Source organism: Thermobia domestica, chromosome 3 (assembly GCF_964235325.1).
Source record: "Thermobia domestica chromosome 3, izTheDome1.hap1.1, whole genome shotgun sequence".
NCBI lineage: Eukaryota > Metazoa > Arthropoda > Insecta > Zygentoma > Lepismatidae > Thermobia > Thermobia domestica.
The window spans coordinates 26,034,551-26,062,008 of record NC_137456.1 but is presented as its reverse complement, the minus strand read 5'-3'; the positions used below and the strand labels follow the sequence as shown (position 1 = coordinate 26,062,008).

At 36.0% G+C, this 27,458-nt stretch overlaps 1 protein-coding gene across 1 annotated transcript in view; it reads right to left on the bottom strand.

The window, feature by feature from the left end:
• The window catches only part of unc-13-4A (BAI1 associated protein 3), a 766,749-nt gene that overhangs the window by 108,481 nt on the left and 630,810 nt on the right, over positions 1–27,458 (bottom strand). Inside the window, exon 8 of the mRNA XM_081750562.1 lies at positions 5,692–5,848. Within this exon, the coding sequence (XP_081606688.1) occupies positions 5,692–5,848 (157 nt within the window). The remainder of the gene's footprint in view (positions 1–5,691; positions 5,849–27,458) is intronic.

Here is a 27,458-nt window from a genome sequence, read left to right as displayed (position 1 = left end):
TAAGGCTAGACACGGAAACACAGGAGTGCCAACTATTGACCACACATCTCGCTTTTCTTACCTTGATCCTCTTTATAAGCCGATCCGGTTTTGAGAACTAGAGTATTTGATGCTTGCATACATCACCTGCGTAGCTATATCCGTTGATAGTCACTGGGTAAAATTTCATTTTTCTATTGTTTCAGGCTAGGAGTTTATAAGGTGCTAAGCCTGCGGAAGTGACGGAAATTTGTTACAGGACAACGCGCGCGTTCACATGCCCCTTGCATCCATGACAGAAATTCATTTCTTTGGGTTCGAATTGTTGCCGCACCCGCCCTTTTTGCCTGATCTGGTCCCCTCGGACTTTCATTTGTTTAGAAACGTGAAAAAGTTTTTTTTAAATATATATATATATATATATATATATATATATATATATATATATATATATATATATATATATATATATAAGGAGATCAGCGAATTTCTTCGAATGCAAAGGTGAAAAGTGCTGTATGGGATGTTTTCAGGGCTCGAGGAATCCTGTTTTAAAAGTGGTATAAAAGCATTACCGGAGAGGTGGCGTAAATGTATCTCAGTCGAGGGGGGTTATGTGGGAAAATAAAACATAACTTATCCAAATATTTTCTAATTTTGGAGGTCAGGCCACGAACTTTCCAATTCACCCTCATATAATTGTAACTTCTTTTACGAATTCCTCTAAACAACGTAGAACTGTCAGGACTGTATTAACGTTTTAGATTTTTTTCTGAGCCATATCTTACAAAATATCACAATTTAAAGGTTAGAACAGATGCCACTTGATATAAACACATCTCTTTAACCCTGGAAGCTATATATTAAACAAGAAAGTAGAAATAAATGTTTCAGGTACATATTTGAATTAATATTTTCCTATATTCATTTTAACCAATCTTGCTTATTTTTATTTTAGTTTAATGAACTATTAATGCAAGTACTCTCAATCTATTGTTTCTCTAAGCCTTGAAGACCTGCGGTCTATTATTATTATTATTATTATTATTATTATTATTATTATTATTATTATTATTAATAATAATAATAATAATAATAATAATAATAATAATAATAATAATAATAATAATAATAATAATATAACAATTCCAGCAATTTATGTAAGCGATGTTATTAAAGTAACAAGCAAGACTAGGCCTTTACCATCTTTAAAACCATTCAACATTTCTAATAATATAATCTAAAGCGTGTTCAAAAGAACTAGCTCCAATTCTGACATAAATGTGCATTTCATTAAGAACGGGAACATAGTCATCTTTATGGAAACATGTATATGTGGCCTGGTACTAGTTTAAAAAAATAACGACAAATTGGATCCGACCAATTTGTAGGCCAATAACCATGTTGAATGTGTGCTCCAAAATTTTTGAAATTATTATTCACAAAAATTTATTTTTCAATGTAAAAAGTGCTTTTGTAATATGAATCACAGGATGTTTTTCTTGGTAAAGGTAAGCCCATTGTAACGAACCTTTGTGAAATAATAGATTTCGTCTACCACGTATTAAAAACAAAGGTCTCAGAAAGATGTTATATATATATTTTGATGTTATATACATTAGTCACGCGGGAGACTGGAGTTCGATTCCCCGCCGGGGAGCCATGTAAACATATCTTAATTGATACTCTACGATCTTTCAAAGGGAGTCATATAACAAGACTCCCAATTGTCACTTTAATTTTGTTACGTTAATTTATGTAACAAGTAATTATGCAAATATACTGAGAATACAATATGATCTTAATACTCTTCCAATAAATTTAATCAGTAGATATTGTAAATATATTAATTGAGCAAATGATAAACAGAAATTCGGTTTAAATATTATTTTTTTTGTAATATTGCAACATATCAGTAATAGTTCAAAATAATGGTTAACAATTAAAAACCAATGGTTAACATGGTTAAGAATGGTAAATTGAAATATATTGAAACTTCTTTTTACAAATTCCCCAAAACAACATAAAACTGTCAGGGTTGTATTAACGTTTTGCATTTCCTCTGAACCATATCTTACAAAATATCACAATTCAAAGGCTAGGATAGATGCCACTTCGCATAAACATACATCTTTAGCCCTAGAGGCTATATTAAAGTACGAGTTAATATTTTCCTATGTTCATTTTAACTAAGGCCTGTGACAATTATATCTTTGCATTTCAGCTAAACATATAAAACGCAAGCTCTGGCGTGACTTTGCCAAGTGGTAAAGGGGTGTGGCTATGGGTAAGCAGACAAACTACAGCGCGATCAGGTGACAGCGGATAGACGTGGATGTGTGCAAAATAAACGTGGCAATACCGCTGGCCTCTCATTTGCTAGCAGCATTTAAAGGGAACTTGGAGCGCCGTCTTCAAATGCCAAGATGTTTGTCAGGCCGTTTAATTTTTTTCTAGCTTAATATACTTTTAATACAATTAATATCAATCTGGTCGGTTTCTTTAACCTCCTGACGCCCAGACGGAATCGAAACATGAAGCACAAGGAATCTTAACTGTTGTCCAATTGCATAACATAAGGCGCTTCTGCTATTGTTCGTCTGACGGAAGCAAAATTTGAAGTGTAGAAATTACCCTACAAAAGGTTTCAACTCAGTAAAGCTCGAGATATCCGCAGGAACGAACGGACAAATGTAATTTTTCGTAGAGCCGGCTCTACGCGAGGTGTCACCTTAAACACCAGTGGCCTATTTTTATAATTATTGTTATTGTAAGAATTCCAGCAATTTGTATAAGCGATGTTATTATAGTAAAGTTATTAAAGTATTGAAGTTATTGAAGTAAAATAAACAAATTATTGTACAGTAACGCACATTTTTTAAAGCTGCGTTAAAATGCAATATTCAGCCCTGTAATTTACCTTTTTACTACTTAACTGGTGTAACGATTTCTCGTTAATAATAATAATAATAATAATAATAATAATAATAATAATAATAATAATAATAATAATAATAATAATAATAATAATAGATGGGAGAGAAGAGCATTTATGCGGAGAGGGATTTACTTAACCTCCTGCGTATAAATGTATTGTTTACATATTTGGACTTATCGGAAGACTAGCGTGCTATAAATGAGTATCCTACTTAGAGCGCTACTTGTAAGGGGTGGTGGAATGCTGGAAGGACGAAGAGCGCTGGAGTATGCACGGGCATGCAAGTGTGAAATTGGGAACGGCTAACACCCTTCCGAAGAAGTCTGATAAGACTATAGATATATTGAATCGAACAACAAGTTTTATTAAGTCTTGAAAGCAAATCGTATTGTGGCAGTGATTCTCGATAAATAGATATAGTGCAATCCAATGCCTAAGTTGGTGTTAAAATCACGGTATAATGGATTTCCCGCGGAAATACCTTCTTTAATTGATTGGTTAATTCATCCGTATTTCCATTTAGACGAGCTATTGGTTGGATTGAATTTGCCAGGAGTGGACTGTTCGTGTGGGTGATTAAGGGAAATCTGTAAATTAAGTCAATTATCCGGAAGTGTTTCGTTAATATTGATATATTTCGTAATCTACGAGTTAATTATGGTATATATATATATATATATATATATATATATATATATATATATATATATATATATATATATATATATATATATATATATCTCCCATTTCGTGAACATACTACGCTATTGTAATAAGCTACCTAGAGTCCTATGTAACGAAGAATTGCTGTTCATAAAATAGCCTGTACCATATATTAGGTAGGTTATAGACTATTTTTCGTCTATTTTATAAGATCCTTGATTGAATTCACATGATTTGGAAGTCTTACTTTCACACTATGAAATGATACTTACTTGTTTCATAATGTTAATAATCTTATAACATTGAAACTTCAGATATTTCCAGAACCATTGTTACAATTGTCTTTTTACTTCTAGATAGAAGTACTGACCATAGAAAATTAATCTTCTAGTACTATTGTCGAAAAATCAATATTCGAAACATGAGATGCTTTAAATTCTAATCAGAGAACCGGTTGTTAAATACTAATCATAGAATCAATTACTAAATTCTAATCACAAAACCGGTTGTTATATACCAATCATAAAACCAATTTAATACTGATAATAGAATCAGTTATTAAATTATAATCACAGATCCGGTTATTATATCAATCATAGAACCAGTTATAAAATTCTAATTACAGAATCGGTTATATACCAATCATAGAACCGGTTGTTATATATTAATTATAAAACCAATTTAATACTGATCATAGAATCAGTTATTAAATTATAATCACAGAACCGGTTATTATATCAATCATAGAACCAGTTATAAAATTCTAATTACAGAATCGGTTATATACCAATCATAGAACCGGTTGTTATATATTAATTATAAAACCAATTTAATACTGATCATAGAATCAGTTATTAAATTATAATCATAGAACCGGTTATTAAATCAATCATAGAACCAGTTATAAAAATTCTAATTACAGAACCGGTTATATGCCAATCATAGAACCGGTTGTTATATATTAATTATAAAACCAATTTAATACTGATCATAGAATCAGTTATTAAATTATAATCACAGAACCGGTTATTATATCAATCATAGAACCAGTTATAAAATTCTAATTACAGAATCGGTTATATACCAATCATAGAACCGGTTGTTAAATATTAACCGCAGAATGAGTTGTTAAATACTAACCACAGTACCGGTTATAATATCTGATTATAGAAGCGCCTGCTAAAATGATTTTAATAATAAGACTGAAAATAATAAGAGAAGTTATTACACAGTTTTTTCCATAGAAATCAATTTTAAGTTTCATTCCAACTCCTACCAAATTAATAAATAGAAACTGATTGTACTACGTCCATAATACATGCATAACAATGAAAAGAATTTAAACCTAGCAGTTTTGTTATAGGAACAACTAAGTACAACATATACAGGGTATTACAAAAAATGTGACAATATTTTGGGAAGATTCCTCACATCAAAATAAGAAAAAAGTTCATATGGACTTGTGACCGGAAGTGCATGGTTTCGTAGTTATAAGGTACCGAAAACTTGAAAAAATGAACTTTAAAGGTCCATAATTCCACTACTATAGGACCGATCGTAGTCGGGTCAGGACATCACTGAGGAACTGGTATGTGAACTATCCAAATATCCATCTTTCAGAACCTCCGGTACTTGCACAATCATTTTTAGAGAGGCTGTTTGGAAGTACTTGATCACTCTTCGCCTACCTCTATAAAAATTGGTGTGCAAGTACTGGAGTATTCTTAAACATGGATATTTGGATAGTTCACATACCAGTTCCTCGGTGATGTCTTGACCCGACTACAATAGGTCCCATAGTAGTGGAGCTATGAAGTTTTAAAGTTCACTTATTTCATGTTTTTGCATCCCTATATCTCCGAAACTATCCATTTTTTTAGCACAAGTCCATATGAACGTTTTCTTATTTTGATGGGATTTACAACACCCTATATTATAAGGCACAAATAACATACATAACTTATTAGAAGCAAATTAATATTTTACGCCGTACAGTTAGTACGTAAACTTAATAAAATATATTTCTGGCGTTCAGAATTGAAATGTGGGAAGAAGGACTTTTGGAAAAAGCCCCTGTAAGCGTAAACGAATAGTATATAAGCTCTGCTTACCTGTATAGGGACATTGACACAACCGAGAAAATCATCCTGACTTCCGGATCTGGCACTCTGTGCAATCTGCTTGAAAAATCGCCCAAGTCCTTTGACTCCACGCACCTCATTCAGTTTACTCACTGCATCAAATACTGAAGATTCATCATCATGGTCCCTATACAAAAGAAAGAAAGAAAGTAAAAGTTTAACATTATGTTGCCAACAAGTTAAGAAAAATTTTCCTATAAATCATACCTGGAAACTTACCAGAATTGCAGTAGCTAAAGATTAAAATTTGTCAGAATGCCGTTAACAAGACATAAATTCAGTAATTTATTGGTGCATCCCATTTTAATAAGATAACTTAATTTTGTATGCTTTTTTACTAATTAGATTCGTTATTTTCGTAAGAACTGCTCTTGAGGGAAAAATTACCATTTTATCCAGTAAGTTGCGGGAAGAAAACTTACCTAACTTTCTAATTTATGAATGTACGTATATAAGAGGCAGATCATTATAAAGATTTCTTTTCTTAACTTATAGCGATAGCATACGAGGAAGGATCAAAAAATAAGGTTACACGGCCGATATTTCTGGAGTTTTGTCTGTTACAGAGGAATGAGGAGTGTGTGGTAATTTTAATACGTGGAGTTGCTAACTGTCTAGAGTTTCAGCTACCCGCCACATACGACACTAGTTGTAAGTAAACACAAATGACGACTCATTTTGGAAAATTTGATATCGCGAAGAAATCCGCTCAGTTATTCGATTTCTGTGGGCGAAACATGTAACCGCGGCAGAAATTCTTCGGCAGCTGGTAGAGGGTTATGGAGACATTGTAATGTTTCGTCAGCATGTCGCAGAATGGTGTTAAAAATTAGTGGTCGGAAGAAGACCACCACGCTGTTGAAGCAGTTTTGCTGGGACATCATTGAACTCTCTTCCTACAGCCCGGACCTCGCTTCAAGCGACTTTCACTTGTTTCTGCACTGGAAGGAGCACCTAAGAGGTCGTCGCTTGGCTTCAGACGAGAAGGTGAAACACTTCGTATCAACGTAGCCGAACATGCAAGGACAGGAGGAAAGGAGGGAATCTTGAAACCCATCCCACGAAGCGACGAGTGCCTCAACCGATATGGAGACTACGTAGAAAAATAACCAAATGTATGTAATATCTGTTGGCTGTATTGGTTGTAGGAAATAATATATACACGTTTAACTGCAGTCTTTGTAACCTTACTTTCTGATAACCCCTCGACTTCTTTGAAGAGCTTCCCTTGCGTGGGGTTCTTGTTTTAGTCCCAGTCATGTAAGTTTCCGATGGACAAACCATTAGAAAGAAATGTTTCCGGGTTACAGAAAATATTAGTCATAATGGGAAACCATGTTTATTGCTAGTTTGTAGAAAATTTGTGGATAATTTTGAGTATTTTGAGATCCTCAGCTAAAGATAATGAGATGTGGCGCTTCTTACAAGTATAAGACGTTTCATTATTATCATTTTAATACTATTTTTTGATCATCTACCTTCAAGGGTGCCAATCCTCTCTAAGGGCTTGGACAAAGTCCTCCAAAAATTACCATTCACCCCCAAATTTACAATCTTATTTCCAATTTGCCATTTCGCACCTAAAATTGCCATCCTCTCAAATTTACCATTTACCTCCCAAAATTATCACTCTTCTCCCAAATTAACCATTCTTCTCAATAAATTTACCACTATTATCTCAAATTTACCATTCTTCCTCCTGAAATTATCATTCTTATCACAAATTAACTATTCTTATTCTCAAATTTCACTCTTTCATCAAATTTATCATTCTACTTCCATATTAACCATTCTTCTTCCTAAATTTACCACTATTATCTTAAATTTACCATTCTTCCTCCCGAAATTATCATTCTTCTCACAAACTAACTATTCTTCTCCCCAAATTTCAATCTTCCATCAAAATTATCATTCTTCCTCCCAAATTTATCATTATTCTCCCAAAATAAACCATTCTTCTCCCCAAATTTACCACTCTTCCCTCAAATTTACCATTATTCCTCCCAAATTGACATTCTTCTCCTCAAATATCAATCTCCCCTCAAATTTACCATTTTCCTCCGCAAAGTTATCATTCTTCTCCTAAATTAATTATTCTTCTCGCAAAATAATCATTCTTCTCCCCTAATTTACCACTTTTCCTCAAATTTACCATTCTGTATCTAAATTTACCATTCTACCCCGAAAGTTTACCATTCCCCAGTGTGATTGCACTATTTTTAATGAATGTCCCCCAAATAATCTCATTGTCCATACCTGTGTCCTAAAATCGTCTTCCTTAGTATACTGAGCGAATCGGTGTAACTTAAACCGCAAAAATAAAACGGTTCACATGTGTGTGTGATATCACGACAATAATAAAAATGTTTCAGAAGAGATGTAAATTACAACTTTGAAATAACAAATTATATCCGGAAATGTCTTACAGTGAAAATTGTAACAGGTTGGGATAGTAGAAAACGAAGCAATGCAAATCACCGAACATGTACTATAATTATAGTAGCCATGCCTAAAGCATTTCCACTTTTTCTTCGAAGGAAATCTGTCCAATTCAGTGAGTTCTATGGAATTTCATTCGAACTGTCCTTTTCTACTTTCTAGCCTGCATTTCCATATCATGTATCAAACAATACAGTTGAATCTATGTAGCAATGACTAGTTATCAATATTATTATCAAAGTTGGGTAATTGGAAACTTCATAAGCGCGCCTACAAGTTTGTGTAGACACATTAATAAACTCTACAATCAGATGTGAATTCAAGTCTAAATGATATAATTAAATGTGTTTTTCATTATTGAAATTTATTATAAGAATTATGTGAAATCTTTCATTGCTGAAACTTACGTAATAAATAATATGTGAAATCTTTCATAGTTGAAACTTATTTAATAAAGATTATGTGAAATATTTTATTGTTGAAACTTATTTATAAGTCTACATTTTTACGACTACCATTAATATATTTATTATGTGGTATTTTTTTTTAATTATTTGAACTTATGACAAACTACAAACCTTTTCTGAACAATCTTTATAGATGTATCATGTGAGGTATTCTCGTATTGAAAGATTTTGTTACTAAAAATTATTATTGAACGTAAGCAGATGGAACTTCCCTAATATAAATTCAACTTGTTTGACTAATTGAAAGATAACTTTTCATCTCTATGCAATCAATTCCATTTTTAGCAAAATAAATTAGAAAGAATGAAATATAGGCTACATGAATATAATTGGTGTCCTTCTAATGGATTCTTCTTTTTTTTTAAAAAAAAAAAATCTAGGTGTATTATTCCTGTTATCAAATGAGAGATTGAATCTTTGTTCGTCATTCAATACAATGGGATCTGCCAATCTCGATTTCCCATATGTTTTCATGTTTGTGTGAATTTCCCTTCCCCCCCAAAAAAAGTCTCTTCCTCTTGCATTGTCGAATCTATAGACAACTAGTAATCATACAGTCAGATTAAATTCTTGTTTGTTAAATTGAATGGTATATTTATTTTCTTTGTAATAAATACCTATGTAATTCCCCCTTTGAAAGTCTGTTTTATTGCTTAATATGGAAAGCGAATGAGGAATAGGATAGCAGCGAAAAAAATTTTGTTATTGCATTATTAATAACTACAAAAATGAGAACAACAATAATGAATAATGAATAGGACTAAAATGGAATTAAATTAGAAAGAGAATCCTTCTAGATTTGGAGACTATTTTATTGTATTTTTCTCCTTTGATGCTAGTATAACAATCTCAGAGGATTCATCAACCTCTTAGTTTATTGAGAAGAAACCAAAACCTAACTTAATACTGCTTCTTTTGATCAGTGACGTTATGAGTGTCACGGATCATACGAGTCATTTAGGACACAGTTTTTGACTGATCACCCGGGTCTACCGGTTCCTTTTTTTATCACTGAAGATATGAGTCTCACGGATCATCAGCGTCATATACGTCACGGTTTTTCACGGATCACTTGGACCTACTGCTTCTTTTGATCAGTGACGATATGAGTATTACGGGTCATCCGAGTCATTTAAAGCACGGTTTTTGACGAGTCACCTGGGTCTGGATCCCACTTCCTAGATTCGAAAATCCAATGAACCAGACAGACTAAGAACTGATATAAATATTACCCCTACAGCATTATTGTCAAATTTTTAAATGATGTCCATGACTCGAGTTCAAATGGAACTCTCTCGTGGCTACATTGTTAAAGTACAAGCATTCGACACGGAGGCCCCGATTCAATCCCCGGTGGGAGCTCATGTGGTTCGGATTCTTCTTTAGTCTGTAGGTACACGTATCATATAGCCTCGCTGCTGAATTGGATGCTAAACTTTAATTAGGGGCACGGTGACTCAGTGGTAGAAGGCTTACCTCTGGAGCGTAGGTTTCTTGGTTCGATACTCGTGGTGAATAACATCATGTCCGCGGGTTTCCTCAGGGTGCTCCCGTTACCTTCCACTTTCTCATTCCACCAATTTTTCCATTATCATTTATTTGCCTTTAATCGTCGTCTCCCTTAGCCTAAAGAGCATAATCGTGTGACATTAAACTAAAATATTTCATTTTTCTCAAATCAATTAATAAAATTCGAATGGACAAGTGTTTCATTTCCAACAGAAAATTATCTCCTCATTATGATAGTTGTTGGGAATTGGTCACTTTGGAGAACCGATCTTATTGGGATGCGGAATTACAACTTAACGTAGTATTTGCTACTTATCAGGAATAAAAGCTAGGTCACCTGCACCAAAGATAAACACAATCACATTGAACATCAATTGTTCATACAAACAAAACCTTTAAACTGAACTCTAATTGATTTATGGGGGGCGAAGGTAGCTCAGTGGTAGAGCGCTTACCCTTGGTGAGTGGGGACCCTGGCTCGATTCTCGGTCAAGTAATTTTGTGGTGTACAATATCGTGCCTTTTGGATTTCTTGGAGTACTCCCGTTTCCTTCCACTTTCCCGTTTCATCAATTCTTCTATCATCATTCATTTGCATAAGCGTGGGACGTAAAACTTAAAGATTTTATTTCATTTTCATTTTTCAAATGTATTGACATGCAAGGGCGCCCATCAGGGGGGCAAGGTGGGGCGCTTGCTCCCCCTAAGAGGAAATCGTACTTGGGAATACTGAAAGCCCAATAGAATTTTTACATTAGTTATAGCAAAATTTGAAACTATATTTGAAACTTTGCTTTTATTTGCCCCCCTTGGAAACCACAACATGGGCGCCATTGTTGACGTGTGTTCACAGAAGAGAATAAGAGAGAAAGAAAACGATAGGTTTAGTGAGAAGAGCAAGAAAGGGAGAGTAACATGCTTATCTGAAGTACTCTAGCAGACTTTATGTGTGTATGACGAAGTTTGGAGGTCTCTGGATCTTTGTGGGTCATCGCGTTGCCTCTTTCTCAAGTCATTGCCACTGGTAGTTTACAGGTCGGACGATTTCCGTTTTAAAAGTCAACAAGTTCCTGACCTGTTCCATCACTCCTTTTAATACACAAGAGTTCTTTTGATATGTGCTTCAGACAGGTTAGAATTTCTATTACTATACAGGGTGTTTCAAAATAACACCGACAACGTTTGGTAGGTGATTCCTGACACAAAGATAAGACAAAAAGTATAGACCAACCTGGGTGCGCAAATACTTCCTTTCGGAGTTGTAGGCTGCCGAAAACATGAAAAATTGAACTTTAAAGGTCCATAGCTTAAGACCTATAGGACATACCGTAGTCGGGTCAAGACTTCACTTAGGAACTAGTATGTGCCCTATCAAAATATCCAAGTTTCAGAATCCTGCGGTACTTCCGCAACAATTTTTACAAAGGTAGTTGGTAAGTACTTCAAATTATATGCCTGTAGCTGAACTCCCTCTATAACTAACTTTTCCGCATATGCCTTCCTCGTATGAGTAGTCACTATTACCAGCATCAGAACTGAGCTTATGTGCTGTGAGGTGGAACTAAAAATTATAGGATTGAAGTGTCATTAGACCAGCGTTTCTCAACCGCTGTGTCGCAACACATTGGTGTGTAGCGAATTCATGTCAGGTGTGTCGTGAGATTTTTTAATGTGTTCTAAGATCTTCAGCAAAGAAATTATCTTTAGAAGAGAATAAAAAATATCGCCTATCGACTTGATTTAACACTTGTGTCTCACACTTTATATTTTATAGTCATTGCATAATTTAAAAATATATTGTGTAACGTATGCTTTTATGTGTTAATTTTTTTTTGCATCTAGGGGAAAAAAATCACATGCAGGGGTGTCACGAAAATTCGAAACGTACTTTGAAATGAAATGAAATGAAATCTTTGAGTTTTACGTCCCACGAGTATGCTAGCTAGGCTAAAGGAGACGGTGATGATGAGAAATGAATGAAAATGATAGAATGAAGAAAGTGGGAGGGAACGAGAAGAAAACTCGGAGGAAACCCACGCACACGGTGTTTGTCCATCACAAAATTCACTTGGCGCGGGCTGGGATTGAACCCGTTAACCTCACGCGCCAGAGGTGAACGCTCTACCACTGAGTCACCGCGGCCCAAGAAACGCACTTTGTTGTGCCCCAAAGGAAACAGGTTGAGAAGCGCTGCATTAGACGAGATTTAGAGTCTTTGTACATTCAAATATCCTGGATACCAAGGTCGTGTATCTTCTTCAGTCCAGCATATTTGGATGGAGGGAGTCTTGGTTGTCAATTTTTTTTGTCCCTGTCCAACGGAGGACAGAGTAAGCACCTGGAAGAGCGGCTAATGGTGAGATGTTCTAAAGGATAAACTATGAAAGCATGGTCCCATTGCAAGAGAAGACCATTCCAAGTGGATGCAGAGGAAATCAGAAACCCAGAGTCACCTCCAACGCAGCCAAGAACAGTAACCAGCCATTATTAGAGATCCAACCAAAGGGACAAATGGTGGAAACCAGATGCAGCTGTTCAAAGAACATGGAGACGACGATCCAAAAATGCAAAATACATCTTGTCTAATATCCCTTTCCTGATGTATTTGTCCGCATGTTTGAACCTGAGAATATTGATAATTAAAATTTTGGTAAATTTGGGAATTAGTAAGTACACTCATGTCCAAAATTATTGTCGCATATCTATAAATATGTTGCTCTAGGAATATAATTTGATAACGAATTCGACCAGTATTTCTTACAATGTTAGTATGTGTATAATCGGTAAAGACAAGTATGTGGCACATTTCATGTGAAAAGAGCAATAAATAAGAACAATGAAACGAAAATAAAACTTTCTTCTCCATTTAGCAAGATTTTGTCTTACTCATTCTAATTTTCGTATTTATAATTCTTTCCCTATGAAATTTACTACAAATATACATTTCCCGATTATACACATAGTATCAGCATTAAAAGTGCCCTGTAACATCATTATCAAATTATATTCCTACAAGAAGACAGTTATAGATATGCGACAATCATTTTGGACATGAGTGTACATCTCTCCCTGTTTAATTATTTGTTGTTTTATATTAAGGTGGATCACTAGGTGTTCTCGGTGCTATGCTAAACGCTGCTTGACTAGTGCAGCATTGCCACATAGTGTCGAGTGTTTACTGATGCCAGATAATAAAGGAAGTAATTATGAAATTCTGCTTAGATACTTACTGGAAAAATCATTTTTCGACCCTTACCGCGATTCCTCATCTCGAACTGCAACGCTAGAATCCAGGATTTTTCTTATTGTGACTACTACAGTAAACGTACAAATTTGGCAACAACACATTTTGGCGTTCTGCGCAAGTTCCATCTCAAAATGTATTTCATTAAATGTAAATTAATATTTAAATAAAACGTGAAACATAACACGGAAAACGGTCAAACAATATATCTATTTTGTGATAAGATTGTTAGTTTAAAATACTTTACGCACACAAAGAAACATTTCATGAAACTGAGCAGTTCTAGTGAGATATAACAGCAAGTGCCATCTTGTGTGCTCATTGTAAAACGAATCAGATATTTTCTTTTTATTTGTTACATTTTTCGATGCCAGAAAAGACAACCAAATGAATCAGTGTCTTGTACTGTAGCTGAAACAATACTCTATCTTATAGTTCAACATTTATAATATGTAACGTTTCATTGCGCAGTAGTTAAGGGAATGAGCTAAAATATGTGACTTCCGGGTGGTGATCCATCTTAAATTTTAAAATTAATTTCTGATGAAAAGTTCTGCTATGGTTGGAATTTTTCAATTTTTGTAGTTTTTTGTAAAAAAATAATTATTTACTTCCAGAACTTAATTGGGTATTGTTACGCCTTAGTCGTTCAATTTCCATTTGGTGTAGATATAATGGTAGTAGTGAAGATTAAACCTTCATCATATTTGGTTTCTCTTTGCCAGAGTCAAAATGATGAACCCGATTTCAGACATTTATTCTGTGAAATCTAATAAAAATATGCTATTGTGAGACATGCGCTTCGCAAGGTTAACTTTGAAAGTTTAGTTTCCACGCAGTGTTTCCACTTTCTACTGCTACGAGTCAGAAGGGAACATGAAATGAAATGCTGACATTAACCGCAACATACCACAAGAAGTTTGGCAAGAGACAGACTATCGGCTTGATGTGTGCCGTGTTCGGCGAGATATTCACATAGAACACTTAGACTATCGGTTTGATGTGTGCCGTGTTCAGCGATGTACTCACATAGAACACTTAGACTGTCGGCTTGATGTGTGCCGTGTTCGGCGATGTACGTACTCACATAGAACACTTAGACTATCGGCTTGATTTGTGCCGTGTTCGGCGATGTACTCACATAGAACACTGAGACTATCGGCTTGATGTGTGCCGTGTTCGGCGAGATACTCACATAGAACACTTAGACTATCGGCTTGATGTATACTGTTCGGCGTGGTATTCACATAGAACACTTAGACTATCGGCTTGATGTGTGCCGTGTTTGGCGATGTACGTACTCACATAGAACACTTAGACTATCGGCTTGATTTGTGCCGTGTTCGGCGATGTACTCACATAGAACACTTAGACTATCGGCTTGATGTGTGCCGTGTTCGGCGATGTACGTACTCACATAGAACACTTAGACTATCGGCTTGATGTGTGCTGTGTTCGGCGATGTACTCACATAGAACACTTAGACTGTCAGCTTGATGTGTGCCGTGTTCGGCGATGTACTCACATAGAACACATAGACTATCGGCTTGATGTGTGCCGTGTTCGGCGATGTACGTACTCACATAGAACACTTAGACTATCGGCTTGATTTGTGCCGTGTTCGGCGATGTACTCACATAGAACACTTAGACTATCGGCTTGATGTGTGCCGTGTTCGGCGAGATACTCACATAGAACACTTAGACTATCGGCTTGATGTATACTGTTCGGCGTGGTATTCACATAGAATACTTAGACTATCGGCTTGATGTGTGCCGTGTTTGGCGAGATATTCACATAGAACACTTAGACTATCGGTTTGATGTGTGCCGTGTTCGGCGAGGTACCCACATAGAACATTTAGACTATCGGCTTGATGTGTGCCGTGTTCGGCGAGGTACTCACATAGAACACTTAAGACTATCGGCTTGATGTGTGCCGTGTTCGGCGAGGTACTCACATAGAACACTTAGACTATCGGCTTGATGTGTGCTGTGTTCGGATAGGTACTCATATAACACTTAGGCTATCGGCTTGATGTGTGCCGTGTTACGCGAGGTGTTTACATAAAACACTTGGGATATGTTTGAAGGAGAATTTGACACTTTACTTTTCTTAGCATATGTCTCACATTAGGCCTGAAATATATTTATACTATTAGATTTCACAGAATAAATTTCTGAAATCGGCTTCATCATTTTGACTTCCTTGTATTGTATTAGAGTATGAATATCAAAAACGTATAACCTACAGGCTTCTTCTCAACTGCTTGCCATGATATATATATATAGTCTTTTAAATGCTTCCATAAAGTGCGTAGTTATGGAAACCTTTAGCATCAATTTCCGTCTTGCGTGAAACTACGAATGAATTTTGATTCTAGATTTTGTTCAATACTTCCTTGTATGTAATCTAACTTAACCCTACTACAGGATATTAAACAAAATAACCCATCACCTGCAGACGCTGTTTGCAATTAGACGCATATGTAACTCCATGTCTTACAAATATATCCCTGTGTACGAGTCTCTTAAGAAAATAAAAGTCATAAAATTATCTTTCATTTATGGGCTATCGGCTATCGGCTTGATGTGTGCCGTGTTACGCGAGGTGTTTACATAAAACACTTGGGATATGTTTGAAGGAGAATTTGACACTTTACTTTTCTTAGCATATGTCTCACATTAGGCCTGAAATATATTTATACTATTAGATTTCACAGAATAAATTTCTGAAATCGGCTTCATCATTTTGACTTCCTTGTATTGTATTAGAGTATGAATATCAAAAACGTATAACCTACAGGCTTCTTCTCAACTGCTTGCCATGATATATATATATATAGTCTTTTAAATGCTTCCATAAAGTGCGTAGTTATGGAAACCTTTAGCATCAATTTCCGTCTTGCGTGAAACTACGAATGAATTTTGATTCTAGATTTTGTTCAATACTTCCTTGTATGTAATCTAACTTAACCCTACTACAGGATATTAAACAAAATAACCCATCACCTGCAGACGCTGTTTGCAATTAGACGCATATGTAACTCCATGTCTTACAAATATATCCCTGTGTACGAGTCTCTTAAGAAAATAAAAGTCATAAAATTATCTTTCATTTATAAATTTTTTTAAAAGGTATACTTTTTTATCCGATGTAGCCAGTGCGATACTTTATCTTTGCATTTCACGATTACCACTGTAAAGCGCAGAATATTGTATAGGATGAAAGCTGATTTAGTTAGACAGAAAAAAAACAGCTTCTTAGCTTTACGAATAATACCTATCGGCTTTCTTGCTGTAAAAGCAATTCACATTAATCAGGTATTCTAGTAATCTGATTAACCCTAGAAAGACCAAGAGGGGTCAATTTTGCCCTCGAATTCTTTTTTATTTAGTTTATATGGATTAATATGTGCTTAGGATTCTCTGATTTTTTTTTTTGTTATTCTTCCTTTTGATGGAAGGTTCATTTTCGCTTCTCTTCAACTGGAATATCTCCTTGATCATAGGTGGTACCCATCTTTGTTTTCCCCAAAATTCCTTTCATTTGTTATTTTATATCTAAAACTTGTATTACTTTTTAAGAAATTCGCCATAATATGTAAGCAATTTTAAGCACTGTATTTAGCCCATTTTTTACAAATAAAAATCCCAATTCCTTTAAAAGTTTTTTTCTAAAATTAGTAAAACATGTTAACGCAAATTGAACAAATATACTCTGAAAGCTACTTAAAACCAGCGCGAGCAAATTTGACCCCCCCTTCCTTGGTTCTTCACGTAGCATATGCGAGCACGGACTTTCTAGGGTTAAGAAAAATGAGTGGTATCTAAACTTCTTTTTCTTTCTAAACAAATGGCTTAAACAAGTTATAGAAGAAAAACGGGTATATCAAAAACAGGACGAGTTTTTGTGATATATTAGCATTGCACATTTTTTTTGAAACATCTGGTATATATGGCAAATTAGAAAAAATACAGAAGAAAAGAATATTGAGATAAAAACTGGCGGCGTTCAACAAGAATTTTTATTGAATATAAGATGAAAGGAAAAAGAGGGAGAAGATATAAATACTATAATTGAGAGATAATTGCTATATCAACACAAGAAGCTTAGTTGGTATCAGTAATGCACAGAATTTTCTAAATTTGTTCCAGGAGTTACGGCAGTCATTATAAATAGAATGCTTATAATAATAGAAAAAATATTGATTTTTCTATTTATATTCCTTTTCTCTTTTTAATTTCCAGTCAATGTGCTGCTGTGCCTTCGGGGACTGCGCGACTGAAATAGGTCTTTGGTTTCAGCCATATCCACTGATCTGAAATGTCTTTCTTCCAGAAAAATCAAGAATGATAAATTTGTTTCTTTGCTTTCTTTCTCTACAGAATCTGTATTCTTCCACTAACGATGCATATGTTGTTATTTAAAGAAACTTAACGATGCTCCCTTATTTCCTGCAAATTGGCTGCAGGTAGCAAAAAAATTGGCCTTCGTTAACATTCAATAATGCATACCAAATTGTTCATTCATTTTTAGACCTGATAAGTAAAAAAAATCTATATTGTAATGGTCTGAAAATAAAGTAAACAAGTTTGAACACATGGTTCCGATTTTAACGAGGTCGTCGACCTCCATAGATAGGGTACCGGTACATCTAACACGTTTAAAGATGTTCAGATACCATATCTCTAAATTCTTGCTAAATGCTTAAAGGAAAGGCATAACTTAATAAGATATTAGGAACACGCTTATCAGTGATGGAAATAAAACATGGAAATAAATTATTCTTCTTTCTCTCCTCAACCATAGGTTGGTGGTCAATATGGAAATTTTAAAACTTTTCTCTCCCTTGGGAGAGCTGTTTTATACTATAATAAGGTCTCTTCTTCGTAACTGCATCTAGATATTCGATCCTTGGTCTTCCTCTTCCTGTTTTTCCTTCTGCCTTTCCCTCTATCAACACGGTGATCTAATCGGAGTGCTGGCTGAAATGGCTAAGCGTGCTGTTTCTTCTTTTTCCTAATGATTTGTCGTCCTTCATTAGCTTCCTTTAGTACGTCTTCATTTCTTTTCCTTTCGGTTCATGATATGCGCGGCATTCTCCGTGAATACCACATTTCAAATGCTTCCAGATTGGATATTTCAACTTTTCTCAATGTCTATGTATCTGATCCGTAAAGCACCACGTTCCATACCTGAGTATTAATAAATCGTGTTCGAACGTCCCACACATTTCTTGATGTTAGCAGTCCTCTTTTCCTATTGAATGCTTGTTTAGCCTGAGCTATTCTTGAACTTACGTGTTTTTCACTTCTTCTATACGAGGCTATTACATTTCCTAAATAGAGGAACGTCTTAACATCTTCGATTTTCTTCCCCTTTAGCCATAGGTTTGCCTCTTCCTGTCCTGTTCTTGTGCACTTTATCATTTTGGTTTAGAAAACGTAATTGAAAGAACTTTGTCTGGAGTGTACTAGTCTATAGCAGTGAAACTTGGAGATTCAGGAAAGAAGAGAAGAGAAGGATAGTGGCATTCGAGTACTGGAGTTACCGACGTATGTTGAAAATTCTTTGAGTGAGAAAGTGATCAACAAAGAGGTGTTGAAGAGAGCTGAAGAGGCAAAGCTTTTCTTGTGGGAAATATTAAGGAAAAGAACTATCTGGATAGGTCACCTTCTAAGATACTATGGACTTATTAAAACCATAATCGAGAGACAGTCTAGGGTAGGAATGCCAGGGATCGACAATGGTAAGAATTCATGAAGCAAATAATGGAGGACATTGGCTGCAGCAACTGTTTGACCATGAAGAGGCTACCAGAAGATTGTGAGGGCTAGAGAACTGCTGCAAGCCAATCTTCAGATCGACACTAAAATAGAAGGAAAGCTCATAAACTAAGCCTGTCATATTTTTTCATGAGAATACAGAACACCTTTGATCTTCTCCCCCTCCCAACAACTCTATGAATTGTAGTCCTGGTTATGGACAGCAGTATGATAAGTGAAACTTCCCTCCGCTGCAGCTACTTTTCTGTCTTTGTTTCCTGCAATTAACCGTATGAAGTGAAGGTATTTACAGTGCAACTAGAGAAAAATCGCTTTAAAAACTCAAGATGACGTCTTATAAAATTGCTTTACGGGAAAACAATATGCAAATAATCTCGTTTCATTTATATCAGGAATACAAGCTACCTTCAATATTCTTCGCGTGTTTATTAATATTTATTTACGTGGTTGTATTTGCCAAAATTACGTTTGTCAGTTTAGTCTGATGAAAACAGCTGATTTCTCTCCTTGTTTCATGTGTAATTGTCAGGACCGCATTTGCACATTTCTGAGTGCTAAACCAAAGCACAATTATGCGCCCCCAGCCTATTATTTACAATTTCTGTCAACTTCCACCGTGTGTAATGCAAAAATTAGCATCGAAAATTTTGTCAGCAACTTGACACTTCAACTTTGTTGTTTCCAGAAAAGGGTTCTTCAAATTGAAAGAAAACGTGCACTTCGGTTTAGGTATTATCGTTCATAGAAAATGGGGACATTTCACTTGTAATGCAGGTTATTATTAACAATAGCTCAGCTGATGCACTTTATGGAAGATTCCAGATCCCGTTGACTGCCGATGGTTGCTCGCTATAAAATCACAGAGGATGGAGTGATAACTTGCTCCATGCTGTTACATGCCACAACTTACTATTCATTCACTACTACGAGGGTTTCCAGCCAATGTCAACATTTTTTGATTTTTCACGTTTCGGAAAGCTGATATTGAGAGCAGAAATCGGACATTTAGTCGGGATTAAAATACGGGACATTTGCCTATCCCGATTAAATTTACGAGGACGCGGGACACTCGGATCCAAAATAGAGACTGTTCCATTTTTTACGGGACGTATGTAAACTTATCATGAGCAGAGAGCACCTGTAAGTTAAAATGCCTATTAAATGTTAATAACAATAAATGTAATGAAGTTTATTTGGACGGTTATTATTTCAATTACAGAAAAAAAGCTATTATTCTTATCTTTGCCTATTTGGCACCATATTTCCTACATTTTTTCTTCAGTGTCTTTTAGGGCATTTTTTATTGTCTTCAAAACCAGATCTTCTTTGAGGTAAGTGCATAGGTGTCTTGTTTCAAGAAAGGTTTTTGTCCGTTCCAGGGAAATAAAAGAAATTTACGTCCAAGTCAAAGCATTGACGACCTGAAAGGGTACAAGAGGGCAGGCGACCTCGATGGCAAAGCCTTACCCCCGATTGCTGTCCCAGATATACAAACACATTGTACGAATGTAGGCTAAGTAAGATAAAACCATAATTTCGATACAAAAAAGAAATATTCTGTCCCTTTGCTTGACTCTTGTCACAAGAAGTTAAAGGTGGCGTCGTCGTCATTTGAGCTCAGCAAGATGTGGACCTACAGCTTAACATAGGATCCGAACCATATGAGCTGTCACCGGGAATTGAACCCGGGTCTCCCACACCAAAGGCGACTATGCTAACTGCTTAGCTGTGAAGGAACCCACGTTCAGTCTTGTGTATGGGTAAATTGGAGTTTGCACTCAGAATAATTATATTCACCGAAGGGGCATTAGACTTGAAAAGGTTGTGAACTACTGCTTTAAAACAATAAAATCCAAAGGAAGCAATTTGTTGTTTCCATCAAACACAGATGAACTGAATCGTTAAGTGCACTTTAAGTATTATTTTCCATTGCATTTAGGTCTTTTGCATCTCCGTATTTCATCAGTAACTTCTGGTCAATGGTCCATCCCGTCCATTCTTGCAACTGTCACAGGTACCGGTGCTCCTGGTATAGTAACTAAGTCCACGTTATGTTATATGTGTGACATAAGGGAATGCTACTTTGAAATAGCTGCTGGTGATTTACACTGACATAGTTTCAATATATATTTAAAAAATAGTAAAAATAAGAAAAAAACGAACGTAATTCACTTCAAATACCTTAATTCATGCCACAGAGAATTAAGGATCCCAAGAATATATTTCATGTCCATTCTTAACTCTCTACTAAAACCGGAAGTGATAGAAATCCATTAGAACTTCCGGTTTCAGTATTGATCTACATAGAAAAAGAAATGAAATGAAATATTTCAGTTTAACGTCCCATGTTTATGTGCTTTAAGATAAGGGAAATGATGATTAAGGCAACTGAATGATGATGGAAGAATTGGTGGGATGAGAAATTGGGAGGAAACGGAGAAAAACCCACAGTCATGATGTTATCTACCACAAACTTACTTGGCCGGGGATGGAACTAGGGACCCCACGCACAAGGGGTAAGCGCTCAACCAATGGTCCACCGTGGAACCCGTTGATCTACATACAGTAAAAAACAATGAGATAGGTAGAGGCGTTTTTAAAAATCGATTTAGAGTTCCAACAATAGGTTCAATCTTCTCTCTATTCAAACTGGTAGTGCCAAAAATCAACTATTTCTGCTTTTAACGTTGATCGCTATATAGTAAAGCTAGTAGCATAAGAGATAGTAAGAAGCAGGTTTCTACTATCAATTAAATATCCCAAGAGTATATTTAAGTTCCATTCTAATCTCTCTCTACTAAAACTGGAAGTAGTAGAAATTTACTTGTGCTTCCGGTTTTAATATTAATTGAAAAAAAATATATATCACGTCATTCAAACCAAACTCTTTTAGTGATGTACACGTGACACTGCTACATGCTTAAAAGAAAAAATTAAATGAAAAAGTTTACGACCCACGCTTATGCCGGTTAGGCTAAAGGAGACGGTGATAATGAGAGATGAGTGAAATGGTGGAAGGAAGAAAGTGGGAGGAAACGGGAGAACCCTGAGAAAACCCATGAGCACGGTGTTTGTCCACCACAAAGTCCACACGACGCGAGCTGGGATCGAACCAAGGATCCCAAGTACCGGAGGTGAACGCTCTACCACTGAGCCACCGCGCCCCCAAAAATTAAATGAAAGTACGTACAAATTGTGAATGTATTGCATGAGCAACGAAGGGGTATGGTGCCTCAGTGGTACGGTTCTTACCTCTTGTGTGTGGTGTCTCTGATTCGATCCTCGGCCAAAGAAGTTTGTGGTGGGTATCATGATGTCCGTTAGTTTACTCGGGGTAATCCTGTTTTCTCCTACATTTTCATTGCACCAATTCTTCTATCATCATCCACTTGCCTTAATAAACATCTACCTTAGCTTAACAAAGATGGTCGTAGGACATTAAACTGAAATTTCATTTTCATTTCAATTCTGCTTTCTCATGTATCTTTTCATCTTTGCTTACGATGCAATGGCTTGAATCATTTTAATCATTTTAATGCACTCATTTGCTTCATAAAAACAAACGTGTTTGTTTTGTTTAGTTTTGTTTTTCACCGCGATTGACGAGTAACTTAGATTCAAAAGCATATTTATATATATATATGTCTGTTTCTCTGTGTAATTTTACCAAACTAGTATCATGGAAGCTCATTCGATGCATTTAGCGATCTCTCTGAAGCATCCGTGTGTAGTTGCCATTTGGTGATTATGGGAAATCCTGTTAGATATACAGTACGGTCAGTGTAATGTTTTTCTTATTATTTGCTCCCCCCCAAAAAATGAAAAAACAAGCAACTGTTACAAATCATCTTTTGTTATATAAAAAAGTTAAAATGCTACAGGGAATAGGGAGAAAATATACAACAAGCAGAGTTCTAACACTAGATAAGGTAATAAATTGGATTTTTAGTTGTGCTTGGAGTTATACAGCTCGCTGTGCTGATGTAATTCGCTAGTCATTTGGAACTCACACCTTTTGCTCTTATAACGAAAAGAAGAACAAGTTTGATTCCAATCTTCTCCCTTTTCCCCCGCCCCATATTGTATAAGTATATTAGTTTGTGTGCGTGTGAGTGAGTGTGCTCTGAATCCTGTTTGCCTGCCAAGAACCGTCTCTATGGCAACAGCTGATGGTCTATCTTCATCTCTCTTCTCCTCTACTGTGTTATAGGAGTTCCTTGATCAACCCTGATCCCTGTAAATCCACCCGAAGCTTCCCAGCATCTGTGGAGCACGTGTAAAACCTTATGTTAAGGTTGTGAGAGGCCGAACTAGTTTGTTCAAAGACTACCAAAAGTCTTCCTTTGTTATTTTTTTTAACCATTTCTTCTCGCAACAGTACTATCTACTCTTGATTCTGAAAAGATGCGATGCAAAAATCCGTTTCTTGTAACAATACCATTAAAGTTATTATTGTGTTCTTTGCACTAGCATTCGCTAAGCTGTTTATATCACTCTTCTTTCTTTGTTGCGTATTGTGGAAAACTCTTTTCGGTAAAGGAAAATCCACAAATATAGAGAGAAGGAATATAAGTTACTTTGGTCTAAAACGAAAACGCAAAGATTGTATTACGAGGGCAGCCAACGGAAAAACATTGTTCAGTCACAATCTGTAGCATAGTTCTGCAATCCAACTTATTGAAGGCGAGACAGTGCGGTAGGGAACACCATATTCTGTGAAGGTGCATCTTATAAGAAGATTGTTTGCTTTATATCCGACCATTGTTGACGGGAACTCACCTTAAGAGATACCGTGCTGCCACCACCGAACATGTTCTATTGAACCCCCAGCATTGTGGACTATCACACAGCATCGCAGTTTCCATTGCAGCAAGCTCCGGCGCAGGACATTCATTTGAATCTTGTCCCACCCCTCCCTGCAAGCTTTCCATAGACCATCCAGGCTGCAAGGGTGGCGATGTTCAAAACATCGTTTCAACTGTCCAAATGCGCAAAAATTTATTTGAACTGGCATCTGGGCTTTTCACAGTAATGTCTTCAAACGGAATGACACGAATTTTTACTTCCTCTGCAATTTCCTGATATAAACATAGTGATGTTCTGGCGGTATGTCTCAAATGGATCCATATGGATCATCACCTGCTTCGGGTCCATTCCATACAATTGTGGGATGTCTCTCCTATAGATAGAAATTAGATGGATTCTTGGAAGTATCTTGTAATCATTTTCACGTTTTTGTTCCCTTTGCGTAATATCAACTGACCCTCATATCCGAATCCCGTATCAACCATAAAGCAACGATAAAAGCATTGTGGCTCAGTGGTAGAGTGCTTACCTCTAGTGCGTGTGGTTCCTGGTTCGATCCCGGCCAAGTAAGTTTGTGGTGGAGAACATCGCGGCCGTGAGTTTTTTTAGGGGTACTCCCATTTCCTCCTACATTTCGTTCCACCAATTCTTTCATCACAATTCATTGCCTTATTCATCCGTATCCCTTAGCCTTAAGGGTATAAGCGTGGGACGTTAAGCTAAAAGATGTTATTTCAATCCAAGGTCTTGCTACGGCACTCACGTTTATAGTAAATCATTCTTCATGACCTTGTTATTGCATAAGAATGTACAACACAAAAACAAGGAAACAACTTATAACACGATTCGATTACAAATTCAAGAGTTTGATCAAGTGAGTGATATAGTGAATAGTTATCAAGTCAGAGTACAAACTTGGTAGTTATTGTATGAAAATTCTATCACTTATACCGTCTCTTTCCTTCTTTGGTTTCTCAACACTTTGGATTTTGGATTTAAATCCTTTCTTAAGCCTGTTGATTTGATTTTGCCATGGAACCCTAAACCTAGGTAATGGCACCGGAAACCGAATCAGACTCTTCCACTCCAAAGGCAAGAACGTAAACAATTTTGTGACTACGAAGTTTTAATTATTCCCGTAGGCTAACAGATATGGCAATTTCAAAAGATTTTTCTCGGAAGTGATTTGATTTTCAATACGTGAAAGGTAAAAAAGTAAATACAGCAGAATTACTGGTAATCCACGATTGGAGATATGGCTTCAGTGGTGATTTCGTTGCTCCTGGATAGAATTTGCCTCCGAGCACATGAAATCGTCACTGACCAAGACATAACTTAGGTGACACGATTGTATGAAACAATCATTAAGTTGTTCATATAAGAAATGTTTGCAAACACGTAAAATATTTACGTAAAAAAGTCCGGTTCTCTAAATCTTCTTTTATTCCGCTCTTAGTGCTATTCTACTATTCTAAAGCTTACTTTTGATTTCATTTTTATTCATTGGTACAATGGAAATATGGCATTGAGGAAATGAGTGTCAAAAATTCTACAAATCTTCAAATTTCAAAATTATTTTACCAAAAGCAACAACAGATATATTTTGTAAAACAGCTTAATAGAGTCTCCTAAAGACAGTATAGGGTGCATGGTGGCTCAATGAAGCTTTCATCGCTGGTTTAGTGGCTAGCGCGTGAGCCTTTAGTGTACGTGGTCCAGACTTCGATTCTGGGTGTAAGATACTTTGCAATTTTAACTGTCCTCGATGTTCCTGTGTTCGTGTCCTTGTCATGAACAGTCTAGTAGTCATGAACAATGATAGAAAAAGAAAATAAATGAGGAAGCTTTTTTTAAAAAAGAAAAGTGGTAGAGTGCTTACCTCTGGTGCTGGGGACCTCTGGTTCGATCCCTGACAAAGTAAGTTAGTGGTGGACAACATCGTGTCCATGGGTTTTATCTGGGTATTCCCATTTCCTTCCACTTTCTCATTCTATCCAATATTGTTTCGTATAGAATGTGTTCATTTCTTTCGTCGAAGCGTATAGAAAGCTTTTAAAATAGAGAATTCCCATAAAAAAGAGAGATTGCTCATTAGATACAATCACTTCCCGCAACAGGGCAAGAATATTCAACCACTTTCAAGAGGAACATTACAAGTTATTAGTTTAGAAGCGAGAAAAATATAAAAATCTGTAGTGTATGCAACTTCTTTGACAGTTCTGATGAGTGGGTTGCGGACACAACAGGGTATTTGCATGTATCATACTTCTGTTTCAACAGATTTAAATTTCGTAATCAATCTTCATTTACTTCTACCACCTCGATTTTCTCTTTAAATTGTCAAGAATCGTTATCACTCCTGACAATACAATATTTCACAAATCTATCACAAGCACTACATATTAATTACTTTAAAATTAAATTCTCGGAAACTGTATACAACACCTGTTCACAAATTATTTGACTTCCAAACTATGCTATGTGTAAGTGTTGGACGTCTTCTAGAACGGCTGTCCGTCCGTCTATTGACAGGTTTCAGAGCAAAAACTGTAAAAGATGCGGTCTTTTGTAATTGGTTCACCGTCCCAAGAATAGGTTCCATCTCCTCCGTTAACTCCCTATTTAAATCACAAGTGGTTCAAATTAGTCATTTCCATTTTCAACGTTTATCGCTATAGACCGAAAAGGATATCAGATAACAAAAAAAACTGTTTTTACGCAAACGATTCAGCGTCTCAAGGCAACGTACCTTGACCATCCTGAACATTCTACCGAAAACGGAAGTGGTTCAAATTTACTATTACTTCCAGTTTCAATACTGGTTTTCACAGAGGCAGAACGTTAAGAGTTGTCGAGATGTAGTTTTCTGAAATCGATTCATTACTCCAAAAATAAGTTCCGCCCTGTTCATTTATCTTCTATTCAAACCGGAAGTAGTTCAAGTTAACAATTTCCGGTTTCAATATTTATCGCCATAGATCAAAAATGATAATATATAGAAAAAAAGTGGTTTTCTGCAATCAATTGAGGGTCTTAAGAATACACACCAATACAACACACAATATTCTACTAAAACAGGAAGTGGTTGAAATTTACTAGTTATCTTGGTTTCTATACTGCTTTCGGTAGTAGTGTAAAAACGGTACGAGATATCAAGATATACGTAGTTTCTTGCAATCAATTCAGCTTTAAAGAAGTAGGTTTTATCTAATCTCTTAACCCTCTACTCAATACGGAATCGGTTCAAATAAACGATTTCAGGCTTTAGCCTTTAAAGCCATAGAATAAAAACAGTAAAGCATAGTGAGTAATGGCTTTTGATGTTGATTAATCGTCCGAGGAACAGATTCTATCTTTGACCTTATTAATCTATTGCAGCCAGTAGTTATAGATGTACTACCAGGCCGGTAGCCAGCCCAAAAATTTAGGGGGGCCCGGTTGAAGTTAGGGGGGGCGATCCAACCATACTATAGTTCATCACCA